Genomic DNA, 27,941 nt, shown 5'->3' on the forward strand with positions numbered 1-27,941 from the left:
TGCTGAAATTTCTAGCTTGCCAGCATACCTTACAATTGTATGAACCAGTTGTTAAAATCAACCTCTCACTGTCTTTCCTGTCTAGGTAGCTATATTACATCAACAGTTAATGTATTATTTATTATTTATACATAATATCTATGCATCTTATTTGGAATTATAGGGGTACAGACATGCATAGTACATGCAACATACATGCATGCACACAGATACTCTATTTCTCTGGAGATCCCAAATATAGAAATTAAAGAGCAAGAGAGAAATACTGATGACTTTACTAATCAGAGAATATTGTGAAGTAAAAAATGAAATTATATCTTTTGGGCTGTTGGTGGATATGTACAGAACAGGGGTGAATGACATCTAAGGAGAGTAGATTTAAGAGCTTCAGAGTCAGAATGTACTTGTGGTGCTTTGACTAAAAGAAGGAAAACACATTACAGTCTCCAAGAACCATACAGAAGGATAAACTTGAGTCACTGGTAGGAAAATAGATGCACTGTAAAATCACAATGTGAAGTGCAGTAAACACAAGCCTAAATATCCCCTGGTTTCTCTTATATAAGAAACTCAATATATAAATGAAGTGCAAAATAAAGACGAGAGGAAAAAAGAAAGAAGAAATCATTGTAACATAGCATGAACAATGTATGTGAAAGTGCACCCTGACTTACTAAAACTGTCTTATGTGTTTTATAGGTTTTTGGCATGTTAGTCTGGCTATTAGTTTGTATCTGTGATAATCAACTTTATAAGGTCTTACAAGGTAAAGAAATGAATCTGATGCTGGAAAAAAAAAAGAAAAAAGAAGAAAAGGGTAGGGGCGGAGGGAAAGGAGAAGAAAAAGAATTGAAATGTACATGTATCAATTTCCCCCACAATGAATGTAATTATTATGTACTGCCAACATGCACTAATAATTTTTTTTTTTTACCTGTACTGGGGATCGAACTTATGACCATGCGCTTGCAAAGCAGGCACTTACGCCGCTGAGCTAAATCCCCAGCCCCACTAACAAAAATTTTAAAAAATACATCTACAATCATTGCAAGAGTCAACAAATGAGGCAGAAGAAAGTCATAGGAAGGACAAAGAATTTGAAATCAGGAAACTTTGAGATCTTTATGTGTATTTGATCACATCTTTCACCTATAAAATGTAGATAATAAATTTATCTTGTAGGATTTTTATGAGAATCAAATAAGATTTATGTAAAGTGTGTTCACAATAAAAAAGAATATGGCTTCTGCTTTTATCATCTTCATCATTATTATATGGGTAATGTTAATAGCCTTGTAACTTTTCATCTGCTTAGTTGAAAACGGTGTAAGATTCCAGTAGTTGACTTGGGCCAATAAGTATCAGCCTAACAGCATAATCACTAATGTCTTCTGACTGATATCAAACATGTTTCAGGAGGCACGCCAGTGCCTTGAACACTTAATCTTGTTTGATTCCCAACACAGTGCTATAGGCGTGTTTTCCAAGGAAGGAAACATAGATGCAGAGAGAACTCTTTTAAGGTGACACAGCTAAGAAATGGCAAAACAGCAAAGCAACTCTGTTCTGTCTGACTCTAAAGCCCACGGCCTTGCCCCTTCCTATACTCCCACTGACACTCTCCCATTCCCCCAACCCCACGATGATACAGGAGGTTGAAACTACAGTGAACCGAGCTACACCCCAGTCCCTCTTTCCCTAAGTCACTACAATGCCCAGGCCAGGTTTGAACTTGCAATCCTCGTGACTCACCCTCCCACAGTGCAGCAATTACACATGCATCTACTGCCACCAACTCTTAAGGTTAGTCACTAGCCTGTGTGTGGGGACGAGGTCCTTTCTCAGACTCATTAATGTGCTTAGCGTGCTGCGGCTGTACACGCCACATTGGAATGGAAAGGGAAGGAAGAACGGAAGTCTTAGAGCTGTTTTCCTCACATCTCTGGCACAAACTGGATCTCTGCAATACTTGCCTGAATGGTGAACGGAACAGGGTCTTTCCAGACTCTCCCATCCACCACGAAGCCTTGGTTTGTCCTATCTGTGGCCACAAAGGTAAAATAATCAACCTGCGAGTCACCTCCTGTGTGCTGATAGGCCACATTCCTGCTGTCCACGTCCCTCTGCGTGAAACTCTGCTGAAGCAGCACTGCCCCTCGAAGATAGAGCTGGCCGTGCTGTGGGAGCCGGGCCAGGAGGAAGGTGAGGTTCTCGGCAGGTGTGTCAGGGTCAGTCAGCTCCAGGAGCTCTGGGGAAAGCACACCCACAGCCCCTTTGGCCAGCCTCAGCCCTTTGTTCTTAGTCACCATCGGCAAAGCTCTGTCCTCAGCCTTCAGTGTGATCTCAAACACTCCATGTTTGGTCCACAGTCCATTGCTGACGAGGAATCTGGCAAAGAGAGGCAAGGCAGCCTTCAGCATGGATTCTTGTGTCACCATCTACTGAAATGAAATGATAACAATACACACCTTTACTAAAGGACAGGTCGTATCGTGACTCAAATGAAAAATCAAGGACAGATCTCTCAAAAGAATGCCTTTCTATCATCACACCAGTCACTGGGTGACACGTTCATTGTCCATTTTATGCCTGTGGGTATTTTCTCAACAGTATTGCTGATAGACTCATGGACTGGAGCTGACGGGTTCTTACTGTAATATATTCCCTTCCCCAAGTAGAAATTTCCTATCAATTGGAATCAGCACATGATGCCGAAAGGTATATTAATTTTATATACTTATAATTTTGCATTTTGTTTTGTTTTCTGAGTCAGGGTCTCACTAAGTTACCCAGTCTGGGCTTGAACTTGAACCCCTATCTTAGCTTTTCAGAGTGCTGGGATTACAGGTTGACCCGGTTATGACTGGCTACAACTGTAATAAGCTAAACTTTTCAGATATATAATTACAGAACCAACGCAATGAAGTGCTCAATGGGCTGAATTTGGTTAAATCACTGTTCTCAGGTATTCATGAAAATTTTCTTTTCCCTTTTTTTGGTACCAGGAATCAAACTCATGACCTCACGCTTGCCAGGCAGATGTGCTGCTGAGCTACATCCCAACCTTCATGATAACTTTCTTAAGAGCAGATCACATTATCCATTCATGTGTTATCTAATTCATCTTCCCTCCCTGGGTGGCTTCCACTCTTCTGTAGAATGAAAGCCATGGACCAGATGATTGTCAAATATCATCCAACTCTGTGACCTTATGTGAGGCTCTGATCTCTTACAGTTGACACAAATGTGCTTCCACACTGTTCCTTTTGTGTATGTAGGAGTTATGCTAGACAAGGGTTTTTTTCCTGCTTTAAAGGAAGGTTAGGACACTCAGCCGGCGATCCCAAGGCAGGTGGGAGATGGAGCTGGGGCTGGTACCCAGGTCTTATGACCAGATACCCTCTCCCTGATTGAGGTTTTAATAAATGCTATTTAGAAATCCACCAAGAAAGCGTATGGTACCTGAGCACCAGTGCAAAACTATAAGCCATTATGCCAGAGCTGAAATAATACACATTCAAGGTCAGCCAATCCTCTTGAAATCTTGTGCCTTTGATTATGTTGATTGCTAAATCACAGTCTATCCACTGCAGTGATTTTCACAGTAACATTAGTTTAAACGATCTTTACATAATTTTAATATATTATTTTTATTTTAAAGAAAATTGTGAGTCATGAAATTATACATACAAAATACAAAATTGAAACTCCAAAAAGTTAGGAAATCACTACTATCAAGTAAGATCAACAAATTCACCATAGACCAAAGAAATGTGTTGTACTTAGAATTAATCATAGGGCTGTGTCTTACTGATTTATCTCTGTATTCATATTTGCTAGAAATATTTTGGAAGGATAGACTCTTTTTCTAAAATAATATTATTGGTATACTTTAGAGGTACCTAATGATAACGTTCATTATGAGGAATTTGTACCTGTACATGATGTATCTTTGATTCTCCTTTTTACCCCAGTCCCCTCCATTCCCTTCAACCCCTTTTCCCCTCCTAATTTACAGAAGCTTTGTATCCATTTTTTCCTTCTATTCTCTTTTTTCTTTTCCCTGCCCTCTTTCCCCCGTCTCCCTTCTTTTGTTCCCCTTCCCATTAGAACATTTCTTCCCTTTTCTCTAATCTATTATATATTTTGGTCCTTATTTACCTAGGAAGAATATGCTCACATTCCATGAATGTAAGAATTTCTAGAAATCATTTTTAGTGGAATAAAATATTAAATTATTTAATTTTTTTTTCTTTGGAGGTTCTATTTATTAACTACAAAAGGCATGGGGTGTATTTATTTTACTAATCCAGCAAATTTGACCAACAAATTCTTTACTTTTGGCCAAACTATGTCTTATCTTTCAGGATTTAAGCACGGATGGTTTTTCCTTTGACCATGAAAGTCCTTGAAATCAGGTCAAGGTACTGTATACAGCCAGTCACTGAGCCTGCCAAGGGCAAAGAGACAGGGAGAAGAGCAGCTGGACAAAACTTAAAGGGAGATGAGGGTGACAAATTTTGCTATGAAAGCAAAGCTGAAGTATTAAGTTTTCTAATCACCTAGTTACGAAGACTACCTTCAAGGGAAAACAAAAGAATGTATGTCCCCTCAAAATTAAAACTGCTGAGGGAAATATAGCAAATAAAAATTTTGATGTGTTTATACAGATAGACTTATAAAGAATGTAACCTCTTGTTTTCTACATCATCTCTTGTATAGTCTGAATGAAGTCCTGCATCACCCTCAGAATTGTAGATTAAGCAAAAATAGCAGTTTCTCAAACAAATTAATCAATTTTCTTTTTGTAAACAAAAACTTTTGATAATATAAAGACTGGGCAGTTTCATTCCTGGAGCATGAAGTATTAATGAAATTAGTATTTTATTAAAAAGAAAAAAAGCACACCTAGAAAGACAACCGTATGTTCTTCAAACTCTTTAATTCAAATAATTTCAAAGGTTCAGACAGATGAAGTCTTACGTATTTCTCAGGCAAAGACTCCCATGAAACCATACCTTAACTCTGTTTCTCCCTCCCCTAGACCTATCATTTGACCCAGGGTAAAATAAGGAGGCTAGCCTTTCCTTCAGGGCCGCCAAGCTTTTATTCCACTTTACTCCTCCTCTATTATATTTCACCCTTCCCATTCCACCGTGCCTCCCGCAGAGCAGCTCTCTATTCCCTACCCAATGCCTGTAAAAAATGTGCTCTTAAAGAGAGTTCTAAACCAGTCATTGACCATTAGCATCAATGTACATGAAGGGACCTGAATCTTCAGTAACTGTGGAGTAAAAGACTGTACCCATTAAAAGTTTATCAAAAGTCAACAAAAATGAAGGAAACAAAAGAGAAACAGGAAAGGAAGGGAGAGGATCGGGAGGGAACAAGATTCAATGTGAGCTACAGTGAATGATGGGTTCTATACCACGTGGCCCATTTTGAATACCTGATTTTGTTCTCTGGAGAGTCAGTTCTGAAAATGTCCTTTGAGGACAGGAGCCTCATTTCTCAGTCTCAGGAGCATCACATTTACTGTGTGTGTGTGTGTGTGTGTGTGTGTGTGTGTGTGTGTGTGACCTCTGTGAGGGCACTGAAACTGTCTCATGATCCAGGCTGTATATCTCAGACTCATCTCTGCCTGATGATTGGGATCTGACCATGCTGGAAATAGGCAACCTGCCATCAGACAGATGGGAACAAGGGCAAGCAGGCCAGGGACCGTGGAAGAGTAAGAAAGATGTTTACTGAGAGACGCGTTCCCAGCTGGGACACCAAGGCAGCTGTCTGCACTGACCTAAAGCTAATAAACCAGGGGTGGAAAAGATGCCATTTCCAAATGCGACTAGATCAAATACATCATTCCACTTTCATGAGTAACAATGCAAACTACTCACAGGCAAGGCAGAGTCATTATGAGAGAGAGAGAGAGAGAGAGAGAGAGAGAGAGAGAGAGAGAGAGAGACTGACTTATGGTTGGGTTCCCAGTCAAAATAAAGCTAGCAGAACAAGTGAAACAAGATCAGTGCTGTGCATGTCTGCAAAAGTCGACCAGCTGATCTTGCAAATGTCACCCTCCCCCACCAAATTCCTGTAAATACATCCTCTCAAGGTTTAACGTAATAGCACCATTGCTATGTTGCTATCCATACCATGGCGAGGAAGCTGGCAGAGCAGAGGTAACAGTGCCTTCTGTGTGATCATTTTGTTCAATACCCCTTACTGCACCCCCTGAGAAAGAAGGTAGCCAGGATGACCACCATTCTCATGAAATTTAGGAAACGATTCTCAGGTTTGTCTGGGGTGTCTGCCTGGTCTGATTTCACCATTACCACGGTGCTTTCAGGCTTTCTGCATTTCCTGGCAATAGAGTTGGCTGAAGAATCTGCCATCTGTCATGGCATTTAAAAGATAAAAATGGAATCATAAATAGAGCCAGCTCCTCAAAAAAAAAAGTCCAGCCGGCATGTCAAAACGGAGGACATTAGCATGTTCTTTTAGTACCCGGCTGCCAGCAGCTGAAGTCAGCTTGCTAATCACTTGGTGTCATCTGTCCTAGAACAAGCTGCCAAATCTCTCTTCCAGGCCAGCAGCACCAAACAATGCAGGAGAAATTTATGATTTACAAAATATTTTTGCACAAGGTAAAATCTGACCATTAAACTCCCCCATTTAATTAGTGCTGCCATATCTTACAGTAAAAAGGGAAGGGAAAAAAAATCCTCTGCCACAGAATTTATCTCTTCCACCCTGCCAAATTTCTTGCCAAATTTAACAGCAAGCAACATAAATTTAGGTGATTAGATTGGTTGCATATATTTAATTTTTAAAAAGCACCATGATCACACTTTCATCAAAACAGGCTTTCAGCTTTGGTTTAGCGCCACTTGACAAACAACACAGCAGCCCACGATTGGGTGAGCGAAATGACAGGATTAAAATGCAGGTCTTGGGCAGATGCTAGGCTCTTCCACTATAAATATGTAAAACTTCTGGCCAAAAATCAAAGTGATTCATCGAGGAGGTTCCTTTGCACAAATAGTCTCCACAAATTTTTCATACAAGGAGGAATAATGGAAAGAACTCTCCACGGAAATGAGTTCTTAGTTCTTGGCCCCAAACTCAGCACTGATACTCAGTTACATCAATTTATGCGACTTCCTTTGCCTCCTGGAGCCTTGGTTTTTATCATGCATAAAATGATAGCAACCTCATCCCTCTCAAGGTATTGATGTAAGACTTAAGAGAAATAATATAGTTCAAAAAGGGATGTGTTACACAGCCTCATGTAGTGTGGACCTCCAACTGATGCTTGCTTTCCGGTATGCAAATGAAGGGACTGGACCCAACAGTGCTTTTCAACCTTTTGTGTTTCTCTCTGTCGCCCTGTTTGCTAACCTTAAGTCATTCAAAGTCCTCCCTCATATTTACCATGTGCTTAGATTACCTATACAAAAATACCCATACAAGAAGACAGTATTTTTAATTCTCGCTAGACATTGTTGCACACTGGCTCAGAGCCTGAGACCTGTGCTCCTTTTGTTATCAAGGGGAAAATAAATGTGAAGCAATAGTAAATACACATTAGCACCAACCTGAGATTTCTCTTTGAAAGAATCACAAGGAGTCAGACACCATACAGGCAATACTGACTTACTGCTTGTTCTTGACCTGCCCATGTGATTTCACATCTGCATCAGCCGGGGTACAAATCACTGGCTTTAGAAAATGGAGCCACAGACTAGCTAAAAGAAAACCTTGCTCACAAGTCCAGTGGGCAAAACAAACTGGAAAACGGAAGTGTCAAAAAACAGAGTGCAGTCAGTGAATTGAGGTGGGGGCCTCAGAACCCCACCAATTCAGCTTTCTCCCTTCTGTCTCTGGGAGGGCCTGCAGGGTTTCTGAAGATTCTCAAGGCTTCACAGGATGCATTCTGAAAAAAGTGATTAGGCTGGCCCAGTAAGCGCACCAGAATTGTCTGTAGAACTTTGTAAATAGAGGTTCCTAGACCTGAGAGTAGACTTAGCAAAGTCACCTCTGATGGGGGGGATTCCAAAAAATCATAGACATAGATAACCTCTAGAGTTTCTCCTATTTTATTTTGAATCGAAACAAATTTCCATATTTTAAGTGAATATACATTGTAATTCTCCCAGGTAATTCTGAGGATCTTGAAATGTAGAAAATCTTGTGATAAATAATTTCTAAAATACTCTCTAACATGACTTTCTGGTTATGAAAATTAAAGAAGTTTTACAGTATCACCAGTCCTTACAAATAGAACTTTTGTTTTTTATCTCACAGTCTGATAAGTTTCTAGCTTTCACTTCCGAACATTAGCACATTTTCATCCACTGGCTCCTCCATAAAGGCCACTGGATTTGCCAACACAGTCCTCAAGGTCTTCAGCAGACTCTCCTCCAGGCACTGATGGAAGAAGCAGGAGCAGAGAAAGGCAAAAAGGTCCAGCAATCGGTGTAGAATTAAAAGCTCTGGATCTGATAAACACGGGTTCAGCCAAGAAGCATCTTAGCTCCCTAAGCAGACAGGAGGAAAGCAACAAGCATCGCTCCTTTCCCTAACTCCTTTCCTCATTCCAGATTACTCTTAGAGTTGTAAACATGGGAGGTCAGGGGGCAGACTAGGGAACAACATGGTAAGGACCCGGAAGAGCAATAATGGTAACGGCAAACACTCAGATCCACACATGTGCCAGGTGTTGTTTTGTATATCGCACATAAAGGTGCTTCTTGAAACCCCCCAAAACCTGCTTTGCAGGAGCAGTGAACACCATTCCATTACATGGAAGGAAAAATCACAGGGGGCTTTGCAACCTGATGACAGCAAGACCTGTGAGTCACCCAGGCAGCACACGGACCTGAGCCTATACTTTAGCAACTACAATACAGCACTTCCCACACACAGGAAGCAGCTCAAAGAGGATGTACATCTCGCCACTAGTATTTTAGCTAGTGCCTATCAACATTCAAGTAGTGGTTAAGATAATCAGTTAAATGATGGTCTGCTTGTTAAAGGACATGAGAGAGACAGACAGACAGACAGACAGAGAGAAACAAAAAGGGCATGAAGCTGCATGCAGTGGGTATGGTGGCATATACCTGTAATCCCTTGAGACAGGAGGATTACAAATTCAAACCCATCTCGGGCAACTAAGTGAGACCCTGTCTCAAAATAAAAAATAAAGAAAGGGCGGGTTTGAACAATCTGGTTCTCAAACAGAAGCATTTGGAGAAGCTTTGGGTTTGTTTGCAAACTCTGCACTGGCTATTGAACACACTATGTCCATCTTTCCCACCTGAACACAAATGAACTGAGTCCTCCTTTCCAGAATTTGGAACATGTTAAGTTCATGAACAAGGTACCACTTGCATATGACAGAAGGAAGTGGTGTTTGAGCATGGTGTGTTGGTAATTCTTGATAGTCTATGGAAACCCAGAAAATATACGAGTTTGTGACATTTATGTCATTTTGTAGTGTTCAGTAGGTTGTATTGTTCATGGTAAAAATTGTCCTAGAGGCCAGGAAGCCCTGGGTGCTGGGTAGACAAGTGGATGCTCTGAGCCTCCTTCTTAACTGGTGAAATTCTGGGTTGGATTATAAGTTCCCCAAAGGCTAGCCCTACATTTGTCAGTCGTTACCCCTACCATGGGATCTGCCTTTCCATAAGGGACCTCAAGTCCGGCCCGCTACGTGGGCTGCTAGATAATAGCTCTTCTAGAGTTTCTTCTATTTTATTGTGACTTGAAACAAATTTCCATATTTTAAGTGAATATAGATTGTTATTAATGTTGTATCTTTGCCTTTTCACCAGATTGTTATTTGTTCCAGTGATTTATTTGATACAGAACCCTTGAACAGGTGCACAGTCCTCAATTGTAACATTGTTTCTGTGGGGAAATATGATCCACTCTGTGACAACATGATTTATGATATAGCTACAGGAACACTTTGTGTCAAAAGGCAGTGTCTGCTATGCCAAACTTATTATGCTAATAAATGACTTCTGCTTATTTAGAAAAACATACTCAAAAACCAGGGGAATCCTTTTCCATGTCTATCCTTGGTTGGGTACACTTAGCCTTCACACTCCTCCTCACAGAAGAGCTTGCATTTGTATCTGTTTATTGCATTTATTTTTCAGTACCAGTCCCTAATTTCTTGCTGTGCTGCTGTCATTTTAAAATGTATGCCTTTACCTCTCATACAATGAGGCAGTATAAGAAAAAATAGCTAGAGTAGAGCTGGGAAAGGACTCATGTTTTCCTCTTTCTTCTTTTATTTTTAAATAAATTTTAATATGTACACTTAAGGCATATGACATGATGGTGTGGGGGTCAAAAATGGTAAAATGGTTACAATAGACCACATTAGCATATTTCTGTTGTTTTAACCATTAATCCAAAGAAACAGTTCCGAAAAGTTTCCACAGGACTCACCTGAAGCTGTCACTGGGGGAAGCCACCTTGCTCTTATGCGCATAGCAGACTGTCTGTCCTGCTATGTCCATTTGGCTGAAGCTTGTAATGGAAACTCCAGGATAGTGGACATATTCCACCTGGCCATATTGCGGTGGGGAGGTGATGACATAGAGCAGTTCCTCAGGCTTGTTTGCTCCATCCACAGCCAAGAGAGTGGTAGTTGTCAAGATGCCTCTGTCACCTTTAGACACCACAAGTGGCTTTGCAATAATGACAAAATCACCTGTGTGAGGTTATAGTCAAGAATCATATTTTAAAATATGTGATATTCAAGGTAAAGGTAAAAGGTGAGGGCCAAGGTCTGCCAAAGTCAAATCAAACATGACGTAAAAAAAAAAATAGGGGCTGGGCATTTAGCTCAGTGGCACAAGCTCCTGCCTTGTGAGCAGGCAGTCGTGAGTTCGATCCCCGGTACCGATAAAAAGGAAAAAGACCCCCCCCAAAAAAAAAATGACGTAAAAAGGTTTATAGAACTATGGGAATAAAAGGAGAAGGCAAAAGAAGTGAGCAAATGCTTCACGAAAGAGGAAGCAGGTGTGCCCAATAAGGATATAAAAGATGCTCAGTATCATTAATAATTATGAAAATACTGTACAAGATTATAATAAATTGCCATCTCATAATTCTTTGATGAGCAAAAATACAGAAGTCTGATCATATCAAGTGTTAAAAAGGATGCAGCTCAAGATAATCTTGTACAGAAATGAAAGAGAAGGGTAAATTGAGTTGAATATTCACATTTGCTGTACTTTGATGATTCTGCCCCTCAGTGTACCTCAAAAACTTCTTGCGCTTGAACCCCAGGAGACACATACAAAAATGGTCATTGTGGCACTGTTTATGATGGAAAACACTGAAGGCAGCTCAAGTGCCTTTCCAAAAGGCGAATAGATAAGCAAACTAGGGATCTAATCATACAACTGATCTTAGTCTAGTAGCAAAATGAATGGAATACAGCCACATACAACAATACAGACACAGCATATGAATACCTGTTAGTTGTACAAGTCAAGAACATCACAAACAAGAATTAGAAGACAATACCAAATTTGAGATGGTAGTTTTTCAGGAAGATGGGAAAAGAACACAGAGCAGCATCAGTTATTGCTAATATTTAAGGTCCTGCTGTGTAGTAGTTGCACAGGTGTTCACTCTGTGTTCAACAAGGCACGCGGTAAGGTTATTCACAACAGCCAGAAGCTAGAAGCAGCTCCACAGATAAATGGAGAAACAAAAGTGGTGTACACATACAGTGAAGTGCTACTTCGTCTTAAAGCAGGAAAGGGATTTGTGTGCATGCTACAGCATGGGTGAACCCTGAGGACATTATGTCAATGAGGTCAACCAGTCATGAAAAGACATACACTAGATGATGCCCTAAGGGGGAGTTAATGCATCAAAACAGAAAACAAAAGACAGTTACCAGGGTCTGAAGCAAAGGAAAAGGAGGAATTGTTATCTAGCAGGCATAGGGTCTTAATCTTGCAGGATGAAACATTCTGAAGTTTGTATATTCAGCAATATGCATATAATTAGCACTACCCAACTGTATATCTAAAAAAACTGAGATAGTACATAAGGAATGCATATTTAACCACAATTTAAAAGAAAATGCATAGACAAATGAGCAAAGCATAAAAGCAGGTCATACGTGGACCAATAATGCAGTTTCACCAACTAAGTGTGATAATCAAGTTCATTCATTCCAGATCTCTTAAAAATGACCACATCTAAAATGTGGAGTTACAACTTTGTGTCTGTCAGGCCCAGGACTAAGGGTTCTTAAATATTCTCCCCACTCCTGTGTGGTAGACCATTATCATATTTTCCAGATCATAAATGAGGAAATCAAAAGGTAGAAATGCTGACTAATCTGCTAGCAGTTACACAATAAAAGGCAGCTTTAGAATTGTATTTAAGCCATTGAGAAACGCTATAGTATATTTTTTCTCTTCTTATTAATAACAAATGATTAGATAACCAAAAAGAAAAATATGTGAAGTAAATGTCCAGCCATCTCTGGATTAAAAACTACAGAAGCCCAAGAAGACTGAAGATTCTGCACAGTTTCATAAGAAAACAACAAATGGAAATAAAACATCAAGGTGTTATAATTTTAGATGAGGGATTCTCAACAGCGGTTAATTTTGCCATTCTCTCCCTCCATCCTGTATATTTGTCATAATGAGGTTGCTCTTAGCTTCCAGTGGGTAGAGGTCACAGATAGTGATAATTAACCATCCTGCAACACACAAGGAAGTCTCCTACAACAATGAATTAATTATCCACTCCAAAATGTCAGTAACACCAAGATTGGGGAACCTTGTTTTTAGGTTGGTCTTTTATCTCAAATGGATCAAAGATCATCCTCCATTTAAATACAAAGCTGAGCTGCAGATATACAGAGGGGACCAAGATGAATGCATCAAGGAAATAATAAGAATGATCAAGGCTGGAGAGAAAGGAAACGCCCACCAGAGCTTTCACCGGGAGCAAGCACTGGATCTCAGGGAGGAAGAGCCTTGGGCTCAAGCCTTGCTGCAACTTCTGGGCAATGTAAGGACAGGGCATGGATTAAGACTGACCTTAGCCAGGCCCTCCTAGGAGTCTCTCCAAGATGTCATTTTTGCCCTTGACCAAAACATAACATACGGCACAACTGAAAGATTTAGTTATTTATGATAGCTCCCAGATGGAAATAAGCAAATGCTCAATATTAAGATTATAATTAAATTTACACAACTTACCTTCACTTGGAGATAAACAATTATAGTTACATGGTTATCAACATGAGTTGATAGTTAAGAAAGCTAATGTCAAGTTTTTAAAAAACAACAGGAAAGGGGCTAGGGGTTTAGCTCAGTGGCATAAGCACCTTCCTTGCAAGTGTGTGGTCCTGAGTTCGATCCCTGGTACCGATAAAAACAAAAAAGACAAAAAAAAAAAAAAAAAAACAGGAAAATAGCATCTAACACTGAACAGTGATAAAAGCCAGAGGAAGGAAGGAAGGAGAGCATGCTGATATTGAGCTTCTGAAAATGTTAACAGATCAGCCCATTCACTTGGCATGGGTTTCCATTAAACCTTTTAGGAAATGACTACATGTCAATTGTGTGGTTTCTGATGAGGGCTTTGCCAGCCTTATTTAAGCCTTTCTGGATTCACTACTGTAGTTTCCATTGCCGACTTTCTCCATGATTCAGGCACTAGGATATGCTCAGGAAAGGCACATGGAAATCAGCCTCAGTGGATGAAACCCTACCTTGTGAAACTTACCTCTGCATCTCAATTCCAAATTCTAAGACTTTCTGAGAGGAGGGAATGTCTAGACAAGGACAGTCCCCAGGTGACAGTATAAAATACAGCCTACTTCCATTGCCCTGAAACTTCACTGTGCTAAGTCAACCTTAATATAGTAGTTGTCTGTTCTAACATTACTTGTATCACTTGTGTACATTTTGATATACAGGTAAATGAGCATAACTTTTTCAGAAAGAAATAAAATGTGTTCAGAGATATCTAGCTTATCTGAAAGTCACTTGTTAGATATTTTTAAGAAACACATTTTACAACAGAAAACAAGCTAATAAAATATATAGTCAAAAATAAGTATCAAAAGACCAATCAAACTGAATTTTTAAAACTTCAGGACAACTGTAATTCTACCACACACACAAAACAAGACTCTTACTACAGTTAACATCCTATTTAACTCTGAGCTTCCTAGCAAATGAAGCAAAACAAGCAATCATTCAGTCAACGAATCAGGTATGAAAATCCAAGACAATACTTCATCTGGGAATGTTTAGATACGAGGACTATGTCACTGAGTAAGTTATAATACTTGCTGTCTTCCTATCCAGTAAGCAAAATTACAGGTAGTGATAGCTGAACATCAAGGTGTATGTGTGTGTGTGTGTGTGTGTGTGTGTGTGTCTCCCTAGCTGAGCTTTGGTTTTAACATTTTACCTACGATTTATAAGCTGTTGACTCATATTATGCAAATGAGTTGCTTAAATAATTCCAGGGAAAAATCAATGTTTTATGTGTTTTCCTTATCCTTACAGTGTTTGTACTAGCACTTTCAAAGCGAAAAGAATGACAGCTTCTAATTTTTCAATGACAAAATTCCTTTGTGTTATTTTTTAAAATTTAAAATATGTTTATTCTTCTTCCTTTCATATAATATAGAAATATTTTTCTTTGGAGAATTTATGTTCAAATGATAATTTACTTCTTGAAAATAAAAGTAGAGTTTTCACATCAGTGTAGTAAAACTTTACTAAAATAATGAAAGTAGCCTGTGTTGCCATACTGTGGGCAAGACTGGATAACCTCCTAGGAAAGGCAGTTGGTTACTCTTGTGATCTCATGCATCCCTTAAGAGGCAGGTGAGAAGTCAAAAAGATGGAATTTTATGGTGAAGGATGGAAGGAAGAAAAGAAATGAGGGAGGGACAGAAAGAGAAAGAGATAGATGGTGAATACTTAGGCCAGGTCATTTCCAGTTATAAAAGTCGATCCCAGTAAACATAGCAAGCATATCTTTACCTTTTCCCATGTCCTTGATGACGATATGACAATCAAACGCAGGTGATCTGTTGTCACCATCCCAGAGGTGGAAGGTGAAGCTGTCTTGATTCTGGGAATCCAGGGCCCCAGTGTGTGTGTATCTCAGCAGGTTCAGATCCACGTCCTCCTGGGTGCACCTCATGCCCGGGGAGAGGGGAGCCCAGTCCCTCCCTATCTGAAAAGAGCCAGAATTAGTTCACTGCCCATGTTTGTTTTTTTCTCCAGCTGAGTTAATGGATATTTTACACATTCCCTAGAAATTTCCAACAAAAATATCTCAGGGAAATTCTGAATGATTTTTTACCACATTGTTTTATTTTTTCTTTTCAAAGAAATATATTAAAATAATTTAAGACTGTGGGAGAAAATCGGCTTAGACCAAAGGGTTTTTGACAAAGTCATGTGACAGTTCAACAGGAGCAATACTTCCAAGGTATTTACCACAAGCAATCACAGCTGATTAGATATTCCAAATAATGAGAGCAGGTGGGTAATTGAGATGCTGGAATGGGTTCTTTAGAAATTCAATGTGTTTCTTTTGGAGTTTCTTTCTTTCTTTTTTTCAGTTCATATCATTGTACAACTAATCAAATCTTTTTTTTTCTGGGTGGTTCATTACTAGGCTTCACTGATAAGAAAGAACAGAATTAATGCATTTATTCTCTAGCTCATTTTCTAGCCTTACTAAAACCTAAAGCAAATGGTCAGGATCCTTATCACTTCCTACATTTATATAAAAATATAAACTGCAAATATCATACATTATTTTTGTCTGGATCTTCTAAAAACATGCCAAAACTAGTTAGGAATATATTCTGCACATAGTTTAGTGCAAAAAAATATGGCATTTTCAATCAAAAGAGGTTCTTGTGTTGGAGGTTGGCTAACACTGAGACTATTATAACTGAATTAATAAAATTTTATCTTCTTAACAATCCCATTGTTATTGTCTTTAGATATATACATAGTTTTTCCTAAAAATATCTCATAAAAAGTTATTTGATATAATTCAAGGAAAATATCAATTAAAATATTCACAGTGTAAAATCATATTGTGCTTGTCTTACCTGGCTTAAATGACCAGACAGAGACCTAAATCGCTCACTTCTGTTTCTCTTTCATATACTGTGCTGCAGACTTTCACCTTTTGGCAAAAGAGCTTTGCCTTCTTCCCTCCTTACTGTGTTACCATTTCTCTTTATGTCATTCTATTTCATAAAATTCTTGCTCTTTAATATTTTTGCCCACCTTGTGTTCACAGATGCATGTTCTCCCCAAGATTTAATGGGTAAAAGTAATTGTATTGTTATAATTCAGTGTTTGTTTCCTTCATAAAATTTATTTGCAAATATAGTTTGTCAAACAGATTCTCCTTCAAGTTTTAAACCAGACAGCCTATGATTTTAATTTTCCCTCTTTGCAATCTTGCCCAAGAAAATAAAAACAGAAGACACCATTTGCTCTCTCTTACCTCCATCTAATATCATCTCTCTTAAAGCCCAAAATGTGAGTAATATAATCAACTGAGGAAGCAAATGAAAGTGAGACTCAAAATGAGAAAACCAAGGAAAGCTCCAAGAAGCAGAAGTCCAGGAAGCCTGATTCTTGTTCCCTTGTCTGAGACAGCTTTGGGGAGCCCCACAGGAGGTGCAGAGAATCCTGTGGAGCCCCATGGGGAACACAGACCCATCTGGATTTTCACATACCCAAAACAGTTCTGTTCCCAAGCTACCCAAATGTGTGAGCTCTCGCTGCATTTCCGCTTCATTACTCTTTGAAATGAAATAAGGACACAGCTGTACCTCAATTTAAACCAGTGATTGCTCTTCACTCTGATTCTCTATGGTGCCTACAGTCTACGACAAACAAGCTGCTGTTCCACACAGAATGAATCCTTGCTGTTTTTCTAGGACTGTGCCTCATTCCATTAAGAGTCAAGTATTCAGTGAAATAATCACATTGGGGATGGCTAGTGGCTGTTGCTGGTCTTAATCCACCATTCAAATAAACACTTTGACTGACTATTCAACTGACCTTTCCAAGAGACTGGTCTATAATTTGGAGCGTGCACAGTCTGAATCAGACTGAAATCTTACTATTCTAGAACCAAAGAGGTCTGATCTATAAACAAGCTGTTGGAAAGTTAGCAATAGAGCCATGTGATTTGACCTCTAGTATCCCCCAAAGTTTTCATGCTTCCTTGCTTTCCGTGAAAGCAAGTCATTTCCAGGATATACACAAATCCATGAATGTTAATTCACTGTGTAATGTTGGATTTTACTGCAGTTAAATACAACAGTTATTAAAATCTGACAGATTTTAGTAGGATGGGATGAGCTCCATATGAAGTTTCCCCCAAATGTGCCTTTTGCTTCTAAGCTTTGCCCACACCAAACTTAAGCTGAAGACTTTACAGCAGCAGAGGATGTATGACCGCAGAATAAACATACTAACCTTTCACCTTTTAAGTTCATCCCAAACAGGATACCAAACAATGTGGTACATGTATTGTTTGCAGTAGGGGCTGTCTCCCTGGATAAGGGATCAGGCTTTTCCAGCTCAGGGAGTAAGATGAGCATTGGAAAAGAATAAAGAAAGCTACTGCTTGCTGCAGGCCACTGAGAAGACAGGCAGTGATAACACCCAGGTGAGATTTTAGAGTCTTAACAAAGAGTACTTGCTGCCCTGGTCCCACACTATAGTGTCATGAGGACAAAAACATTATTTGTTAGAAAACTGGAGCGGAAGGAGCTTCAAATTTTCCTAGGCCTAACTGTCACAAAAGAATGATCGATTTTTTCCTGTTCTTCAGAATGGTTCCTTACCTTAGAGGGAGAGAGAGGATGGGAGGTGGGGAGAGGAGAGGGGAAGAGAAGGGAAGACGGAGAAATTGATTTCTTGGACCTGAAGGAGTTCTATGACCGGGTAGTGAATGTTAAAAAAGAAAGTAACACGGATCATACAAAACAGAAATAGTGAGAATGAAGACATCTTAAAAGACGCCGGATTTCCCCTCAGAATTAGGATAATATGGGAAAGGAGCAATGGAGAAGCTTCACATTGGTTGAATTTACCATTAGTTGCCTAAGAATATTTAAAAGGGTATGAATTCTCTGTGGTGCAAGAAAATTAGAATTTCTGCTTCTGGGAAAAATATGGCTATTTTGAGAATAAACGCAATTATAAAAATGGATATGCTGAGAAAATGTGTGCCTGCTACATTCATTTTGAAAAACAAAGGGACAAAGGCCACTAACCTTAAGCTGGAGTTGCCCGTTTTGGGGAAATCTTTCAAATAAATAGCAAATCTTCTCCCTGGGTGTGTCTTTGTCTACAGCAGAAAGAACAGCACTAGAAAGAATACGAGTATCTCCCATGTTCACTGCAATCTCAGCCTTCCTGTTAAAAAAAAGAAAAGGAAAACACCTGCTTGATATAAAGGAAGAATTACCAGTTTAGCAGACGGTACTTATATTGAGTGCTACATTTCCCACCCTTCAAGGTAAGGAGTTATCCTCAAAGTACTAGAAAGACAGGCAGACAATAAAGTGAGTTCTTTCACTCTACGTGGTCAAGCCTGAAAACACAACGAGACAGCAACGATGAATAGAGTACCAATTGCTTTCAGACAGGTAGAAGTTTACAATTTTGTAAGTAAAGGGTAGCTTGTACAATGATTTGTTTCCAATATTTCATTTGACACAACAGTGCCATGCAGTGAGTGGAGGAGGTGCTCTCATTCCATTTCACAGACAGAAACATACTGAAAGACATCAGTTGCTTTATAGTATGCCCTGTGCTCCCTTTGGGATGTGGCACTCTGAGTTTGGTGCTGTTAGGTAATCTGTGACCTCCATGTTGCTCATCCTTTCCCTAGTAATGCTCTGGAAGCCTCAGCTTGCAGCAAGACGTCTCATCCCAGCACCAGGACTTTCATCTGGTTAATTCCTGCAGCCTGACCTGCAGACTGGGGTAGCGAGCAGACAGGCAGGGGTGGCTGCTGCTTCTACCCTGACACTGCTCCTACAGACCCTTACCAAGGCTGCGACATTCACGAGTGATTCAGCATTTTCTCCAGTACCAAGCAAGTGAGCAATGGATCTCTTTCTGCAAGTGAGCAATGGATCTCTTTCTGCGAGCGTTTCTAGCTTTGGGCTACGGCTGTACTCTGTGCCTTGACAGCTTTGTTTCTGGGCCATATTGCAGACCTGGATTTCTTGGGGCCCAGATCAAAAACACTGAGCAGCACCAACTGGCTCCAGCTGCCTTCTGTTCCTTCACTGAGAAGCCAATGCCTGCCTGAACATCTCAGTTAACAACTTCTTCACCTAGAGAGGGGGTTGGCCCTCCCAGGACTGACTTTTTCCCAGGAAATAGGAGACTTTCACCTGCCACTTTACTTGAAAATAATAATCCCATTATTCTAGGGGACTATGAGTCTGTTTGTTGGGAGCTTTTTGAGACTTGTGGTATGATTTATAAGAAGAAACAGATTGATGGAAACGGGAAGTTGATATGCTGGAGAAGATAAATGATTTGGCAGGAAAAAGTATCAGAGTTAAATATTGGAGAAAACAAGGGTGTCATAATCTGGGTTACCCTGAAAGGGACCCTGGGACAAGGTATTTATTAGAAAGCAGTCCCAGGAGTCCAGCTAGAGGGAACAGGTAAGACAGAGAAAGAGGAAAAGGCTGCAAAGGGTGTTTTTATTGCTGTGGGTAATTGGGGTTCAATCTTGGTTAGGATGTTTTTTTTAATTTTAATTTTTTTTTTTTTTTTTTTTTTGGTAAGAAATAGAGTCTAGCCAGGCTGGCCCTGACTTGTGGGCTCAAGAAATTTTTATTCCTCAGTCCCCCACGTGGCTGGGACTACAGGTGCATGCCACCGTGCCCAGCTGCTGAGGATGCTGTAAAATGCCAAGCAGAGCGTGACCCGGATGAGGCTCCCGAAGCCCAGGTGTTTACTTTATCCTCACGTTCCCAAGCTTAAAGGCAGTCCTCACAGTCTACTATCTCTGCATGGGGACCTGGCGAGTGCAGCGACAGCCTGACCCCTCGAGGTAGCTCGAGCCAGAAAAGTGCCGCAGGGCACGGCCAGCTTCTGAGGCTGATCCCTGACCCTGTGCAGGACGCATTCCTGACCACGCCACTGGAGTCAGACGTGGCCCAAGGGAAGCACGAGCTCTGGCTGCAGCATCTAAAAGAACTAACGAAGGAACGGTGTCAAATGATGCAACAAGATGCAGTCTGGGAGGAGGGCCGCGAGCTCTGGCGGGAATGCAACAGGGAATTTCACAGGAAGAGCTCTGAGGAAGTGGGCAGAAACGCAGAGGCCCCAGAACTACTCTCCCAAAAGATTTGGTAGTGAAATGAATAGGGACTGGGCCCCTCTGCATTTTTAAAATAAGAATAGCAGCTTGCGATTCTTTCACTTATGACTGCTCATACGCACCAGCTGGTCTTTCTTTTGAGCAATTTTACATATTTTGATTCACAAATAGTCTTTGCAATACCTCCAAGAAGAGGACACTGGGATTGCCTCTGACACAGAGGTGTACAGAGATGTACCCGGAACTGCTCCCCGCTTGTGTTCAAGGTCAGACCACTGGTAAGTGGCTGAGTCAGTCTGATTCTAGTATTTGCTCAGTTAACCACAAACTATATCCCTAACTCTATCAACAGGAGGAACAAAAAAGGGAGAAATTAAAGATGCAAGAAAGAATCACGTAACACATTTATAGGAGATGAGGACACACATGGAAGAGAAAGAGAAAGCACTTTCCCTCCACAAGAGAGGAGGAAATAGAAAGGCAAAGAAAGGGGAGGGATTTGGGGGGAAAAAAATAATACCTGAGGTGATAGATCTGCCAATTACCCTGACCTGACCCTAAGACATTGTAGAGGTGCACGGAAACAGGACACTGTACTCCACAAGTAGGGTCAGTTCTGTCAGTAAAATAAAAGATACATTTGTCATGCTTTGACCTGTTTGTTACGTCCTCTTTTATCTCAATCTCCCCCTTATTCATAAAAAATTTATTTATTTTATTATGTTTTTAATTAAGGGAAAAATATCAAAAAAATTAGCAGAATATATTATAGTAACTTTTTTTGATTTCCTATTAACTTGATTTGAAGCCCTGTATTACTCCCACTATCTTGTTTTGACTGATTAGATTCTGTTCCATTCTGTTTGATAGTATCAAGTTTGAGTGTAATAGGTAACTGCTTTGAAGGCAATAAGATTCACTATGATGCCCATTCTGGTTTGACTATTATCTTCTTTTGAAATCCTGTAATGTTTCCAATGTTTAGATTTTATAGGTCTTGTTCTGTACTGTTTTGTTCAATTTTATTATACCTAATTATATAGGCAATTCATTTTAAGGAAGCAAGAGGCATTATGGTAACCATTGATGATAACCTTGTATTCTGTTTTTACATCATGTGCTGTGTCTATCCTTTGTTTTGACTGACTGCTTTGGTTTGTCATATTTGGTTTTATTCTCTTCCAAAAAAAAAAAGTAATAAGAACTAAGGGAGTAATAAAACCCAAAATGGGGGGCTGGGGATTTAGCTCAGCGGCATAAGCGCCGGCCTTACGAGCAGGCAGTCATGAGTTCGATCCCTGGTACCGATAAAAACGAAAAAAAAAAAAAAAAAAAAAAAAAAAAAACCCAAAATGTGTAAATGTTGTAAAAAAGAGAGGGAAAAAAATGCTCTAAAGGACACAACTGCAAGTGTATTTAGGTGTGTTAAGATAGATGGCCATATTACTGAATTGTTGTTAGATCTTTGAACACAACTGTTTGTGGTCTCACTGTTTGAATGTCCACTTTGTATGCTTTAATCCTGTAACTTAAACAACTATTTCTAAGATGACAGTATGTAATCTATTATCTAGTGATTTCTTACCGTTTTTTTGTAATTCTGTATTACTTGTACTCTTATACTGTTTTGTTTTGGTTTTCCCTTTAAATTAAAAAAAAAAGAAATAAAAAGGGAGAGTTTTAAATAATCAAACTAAACTTTGAGTTTTTATAATCCTATTTCTTATTTTGAATCATAATACAAATAACAACGTGAATATCATGTTTAATCTTTTGGTATTAAGTGACTAACAGTCACTGGTTTTTACTAATGAACTTCATGACTGAGATTGTTTCCATATTTCAGAATGAATAGAATGAGTTACTCATTCAGCATATGTTATAGTTGATACATTGTATCAATTTGAGAAGTTTAGTTTAACTGAGAGACTCAACAGGGAGCCAGGATCCTTACATTGTAAATATCCTCATTAAATGCAAGAGAAGGCACAGAGGTTTTGCGAGTGTTATACCTGCCCTGGGAGAGGGGGCTGTGTACAATATAAGGGAGAAGAGGCTTGTTCCTCTTTTTTCTCTGGCTGCTGCTTTGAAGTGTTGCCCCAGTGCCGTACCACCTTGCCTCGGAGCCAGCTGATTATGGACTGAAATCTTCACAAACAGTGCTAAATAAACCTTTCCTTCCTTCATTTTAGGTGTCTAGTGTTTTGCCCCACCAATGAGAGAAAAGTAACCAGGACCACTATTACATACAAGCTTACTAATGAAAACAATGCAGCTCAGAAAAAAGTTACATTAGAATGGATAATAATGTCAGAAAGGCCTAATGATGAGCAATATTACACTTACTGAGTCTACTGCTTTCTTTAATTTTTCTTTTTGTTTTTAATAGCTTGCCTATTATTTTACTGTGGCTAGTTTAATACTCCTTTTTTCTTCCTTAACCAACTAGATACTTAAAAACTATATGCAGAAATGCACCCAATTGTAAGTAAGAAACCTGTCAGGAAACATCTATTGGTGTTTCCCAAAACTAGGAGAAATATTTATAGTCATTTTAAAAATAAGAATTGATTGATTGCAAAAGAAAATCTACCATGAGTTTATGGGGGCTCCTTGAAGGACCTTTTTGTCATTTTGTCACAGTAGCTCAGAATTGACCTGGTGACTTTGTATGATGTAGGAAAGAGATGGCTATACCATCTTTTAAAATTATTATAATTATTTAATCAGATTAATTGTACTAATGAATGGAGCTCACTGTGACACTTCCATCATGTATATAACATACTTCGATTGCATCTAACCTGCCTACTCCATAAAAAAAGAGACTAATCATCCTCTTCCCTTCCCTCTTCTCAATAGCCCATCATCTATTTCAGGTCAGACAAAAAGAGATTTTTGAGATGAAGACTTGGTGATTTTGTAGGTTTAGCCATCTCAGCAAGTTTAATAGCAAGGACATGAACTTTGGATTCAGTCAAAGTTGAGGAGTCCCTGGGCTGAGCATTTTACCATTCTGATCTGGTTTTTCTCAGTAAGGATAATAATACCTACTCCTTCACCAATTTGGGTAAGGAATTAATGAAAAAATATGTGAAAAAATCTAATACAATATCTGTCATACAGTAAGCACTTACTAAATGCTGGTTTTCACTCCTTGGCCTCTTATAAATTAAGTAATTAGAAAAAGGATTTGCAACATTGCAATACTCTTCATATTTTCATTGATATAAATGAAGGCCAACCCAGTCTGGCATTTTAACTAGGGAATAAAGACTTAGAAGTTTCTGGTGAATACCACTGGTCAAATTGATGCCTGTGGGACAATCCTTATCATCAGTATTTCCCGTAATGCTTTTTTGGTTTTGTTTTTGTTGTGTCTTCCTGGGACTTGAAGCCAGGGTCTCCTGCATGCTAAGCAATCCATAATGACTTTTTAAGAACCTACCTGCTGGCCCATGAGGGAAAATGAAGTGAGCAGGCATGATAAGGAAGGGACTTCTCTGAGACCCCCTTTTCTCCAGCATGCAGGAAATTTTGGCATTTTACATATTTTCAGGAAGTTGTTCGACTCCTGATAAAAACTCAGATTGTCCCCACTAATACTTCTCATAGATACTTCAATAAATACATCCATAAAGTTATCTAGGAGCCAGACACTTACCTACACCGAGGCCTAGAGAAGATCAGGGCTTTCTAACTTTCCATGCAGTTCAGTGTACTTGTACAGTTCTGTACAGTTGCTTGGTGTAAAAGAAATGGCCAGAACTACGCAAATGCAACTGACAAAAACTCTGAACCCTATGATCAAACTCTGAGAAGCTAGATAGTGGGTTCATGAGAAAGTATGCAATTATTAACAGCAGAATACTTTAAGGCAGTAACTGAGTGGTAGACGGTATTCACTCTATTATGGAATATAATAGAAATGTGGTAGATCAAGGAGTAAAGGATGATGAAGGAAGAGTGGTTATCATTGCCCTGCGTCCCTCGGTTGAGAGTCTGATCAAATCCATTGTGAGGTCTCACTACAGATAACATGATCACGTTTTAGTCCATTTATATATTGACTACACTTTGATGTCTATGTGTGTGTGTTTAAATGGTTATTAGAATGCACATTCTGTACTGTATGCTGAGTCAGTTTTACTTTTAGTATCTAACTAGACATTTTAGAAGAAAATCACATAATTAAAGGAGTAATCACCAAAAGTGGTGGTATGTTCCTGTAATCCCACACTTGGGGGGAAAAGAGAATTATAAATCCAAGACAGGCCTGAATAATTTAGCAAGATTTTGCCTCAAAATAATAAATAAGTAAATAAGTTGGGATGTAGATCCATGCTCCTGGGTTCAGTCTCTAGTGTCATTCAAAAACTAGCTGTTAAAGAAAGACTATGTTAAGCAGCATTTGCACTAAGGGCTCCCAGTGTTTAGGTGGGCAGAGCATATTGGACACATGGGGAGCTGTGGAAGAAGGGCTGCTTCTTACAGGACGCACATGCTTTATCTCCATAATCCATAGGATGCTACAGAAACCTGAAAGGAACTCTTTTCAGGAATCTTACTTGCTCAGAGTTGGTTTCTCATCATTCACCGGGGTAACCTCTACTGAAATGGTTCTAAGTATCTCATGCTTCCCGTCTGACAGCTGGATGGAAAAGTCATCAGCAAGGCTCTCCGAGTCATCGTGCACGTATGTCAGCCTCAGTCCTGGAAGAAGGAAAACAGAAGTGAGTCTTTCTTGTGATGGAGCCATCCCCACACATCACAAATAATGTTCTAACTCTGAAATTGGTTTATGAAGTAAAAGAGAGACTTCATCGCCAATCTAAGATTCTTTAAGTAATCTAAAATATCATAAGATCTTAGTTTAAAATTAGTATAGAAAGAATGGTGTGCTTAAATGAAAGTCAGAAAATGAATGACTCGAGGAAAACTTATAGAGTCCTATCTTGAGCCAATTACCAACTGCAAAATTCTAAGTGGATCAAAATCTAAATATAAAAACTATATTTAACTATATTTTTAAAAGCTACCTAATATTTCTACAGAAATGCAAGAAATCCTGAATAGCGAAAAAGAGAAAGAACATAGTTGAAAGAATTGCATTTCCTGTTTTCAAAACATACTACTTACAAACACTAAGATTTGCACCAAGATTTATGTAAAACGTTGACACGTAAAGTTTAACACCAAGAAATGGGAAACTATCTGAAAACAACAAAATAAAAGGTAGATAATGGGAAAGTGACAATAGGAAAGGAACACTGTTCTTTTGCAAGAGAGAAGGGGATCGAGAGTGGTGAGATGGGAAGAGGGATCAAGGAAAGATGAAACAGAATGAAGATGTGTTATGTACAAGGTACCAGTCCGCATGCTGAATGCAATCATTATGTACTACAAAAAGGTGTTAATAAAACTTTTAAAAGAATCCATTAAAAAAATAAAATTATAGTACAGGACACCCACAGAAACACTGTAAAACAAAACCAGAAACTATAGATATTAAAAAACTGTATTTTCAATTAATATTCAAAGTATAAGAAAATTATTGTATTTCATAAGAAAAAAGGTTGCATGAGATGGCAGCAGTTCTGTAAGTTCTGTATATTTGTTGTTTGGCAGTGTTGGAGAGAACATTTGTTTTTTTTTAATATATGCATAAATGAATTGAAGATAAAGTAGAAATGAAAAAATCTAATCTCTGGAAATGTCACTAAAATATTAACCTAAACATTAATGTATATGAACATTTTAAAATTTCTTTTCAAAGTAACTATGTAGTCTACACTTTACACAATGAGGATGAAATACTTATTTAATCTAGTAATAAACAAACCACTTCTCCAAAAAGTAAAATTTGATTATTATTTCTTTTTCCCTTGTTATAAATTTCAAATTAAAGTATATTTGTAACAATATATCCAATTTTTTGCAGCATGCAGTTATTTGGTCATATCACCAAGTAAGCCCCAGAATTGACTTTTCTGTAATTGATAGAAATTAAAAATATATGCCTTAGCTTTTCAAATTCAATCATGAAGCGATATTGTGAAACTACAAAATAAACTTGGGGACAAAAGCCTACATTCTGATTGCAGAAACAAGTAACTGAGAGACAATAGGACAAATCCCAAAGGTGCTAAAATGAAGCCAGTCAGAGAAGTGGTCTGAGGAGGCCAGATGGACCCCAGGAGGACCTGGATGGACAGCTGTGTGCCCAAAGGGCTGTCTTGTAGGACAAGGAGGACAAGAACGTTCCAGACTGGGAGGATAAAACAGGTGGAGAAGAGAGGAGCATGAAGCAGGCAGTCATTCTAGAATCACACACTTTGATCAAAGTTTTGAGTCTTTATAGATGTGGAAAATGAGTTAAGATCGCTTTTTTAAAGGAGTGATTAAGAAATAATTTAGGCTGCTATTTCAATATGTCATTTCCCTCAAGAGCAAATTATCTTCTCAGAAGCTAATGAGTCTTTATTATATGTGCTTCTATGTTTGCTTCCACTGTGGACATTTTGGCAGACAAATCTTTAAAATTTCGTTCAGTGATCCCAATAGTTTTAAAAGGAAATTTTTCATTATGACATTAAAAACTTTCACTAAACTACTGAAATCACAAAAATCATTTTATTTACCGGAACTGTAAAAGTGAAAGAAACATGCCATTACTTTTTAAATTGTCTATCATTTCTAGCTTCATATCCTATGGTAATTCAGCCTTTTGACCAGCTTCTCCCATCAGCCTTTGATGCCTCCCACTCTACTCTCTATTCATGTGAGTCAACTTCTTTAGGATCCACATACAAGTCAAAGCTAAATGATTAAATCAACCACAAATGATTAAAAGTGGGACATGAAATACCAGACTTGAAGAGGTCCATGGAAAAGTTGTGAACTACTTCGTGTTTCTGGTCAGGGCTGGCCAGCTGCTTATTCTGAAGTGAGTCTTTGCTATTGACCCTGTCGACCAGGAAGCCGTGACGTGGCTTATGAAGAATGCTGAACAGTAAGAAGTCCTTGGGGATGTCAAGGTCAGCAGCCCTGATGATGGACGAGTCCAGCTCCATCATCTGACCCTCACACACCTGGATGGGGGCAAGTCAGGAACATCAGCTTTATGTGAACCACAACTTCTCCACTAGTTTCGTTTGACAAACTGCTAAAATTTTCACTTGAAGATAAACCTACTTCAGTTTTTCTAACGTATTCATATATATAATGAGATGTAAGAGAAATTGCTGATTTAATAGAAACATAAAAAGAAATCTCAAATCTCTTAATTGCTTTCACATTTTTCTGAAGACTTCAGATTGTGAAATTGGATCTAGAATCTGCACTTTCCAATACCAATCTGTTTTTTAATCTCCTGATTGTCTATGATTTTTAATGTTGTTAACTGCTTTAAAAATAGCAGAAATATCTGCTCTGTACACCAAGTATATTTGGTGGGTTTAGTTTTTATTATTACAATAAAAACTTCATTGCAGTCAACAATTGGGAAGCATGCTTCTAACATATATTTTAATTCTGGCTCC

At 38.9% G+C, this 27,941-nt stretch overlaps 1 protein-coding gene across 16 annotated transcripts in view; it reads right to left on the bottom strand.

Annotated features, from left to right (window-relative positions):
* Frem1 (FRAS1 related extracellular matrix 1) overlaps nt 1–27,941 on the bottom strand; it is a 146,762-nt gene that overhangs the window by 41,821 nt on the left and 77,000 nt on the right. For 6 of the 16 annotated variants that reach the window (XM_063251355.1, XM_003472257.4, XM_063251359.1 and 3 more), the window contains 6 exons: nt 27,269–27,491; nt 24,969–25,113; nt 18,329–18,470; nt 15,051–15,246; nt 10,459–10,723; nt 1,974–2,388 (listed from right to left, as the gene is read on the bottom strand). In XM_063251355.1, the coding sequence (XP_063107425.1) occupies nt 1,974–2,388; nt 10,459–10,723; nt 15,051–15,246; nt 18,329–18,470; nt 24,969–25,113; nt 27,269–27,491 (1,386 nt within the window). Of the gene's footprint in view, nt 1–1,973; nt 2,442–10,458; nt 10,724–15,050; nt 15,247–18,328; nt 18,471–24,968; nt 25,114–27,268; nt 27,492–27,941 lie in introns of those variants that run through there. The other 10 variants (XM_063251370.1, XM_063251369.1, XM_063251379.1 and 7 more) reach the window with 10 other exon arrangements.

This window comes from Cavia porcellus, unplaced genomic scaffold (genome assembly GCF_034190915.1).
Source record: "Cavia porcellus strain 051 isolate PalLab524CR breed Dunkin Hartley unplaced genomic scaffold, mCavPor4.1 scaffold_1, whole genome shotgun sequence".
Classification (NCBI taxonomy): domain Eukaryota; kingdom Metazoa; phylum Chordata; class Mammalia; order Rodentia; family Caviidae; genus Cavia; species Cavia porcellus.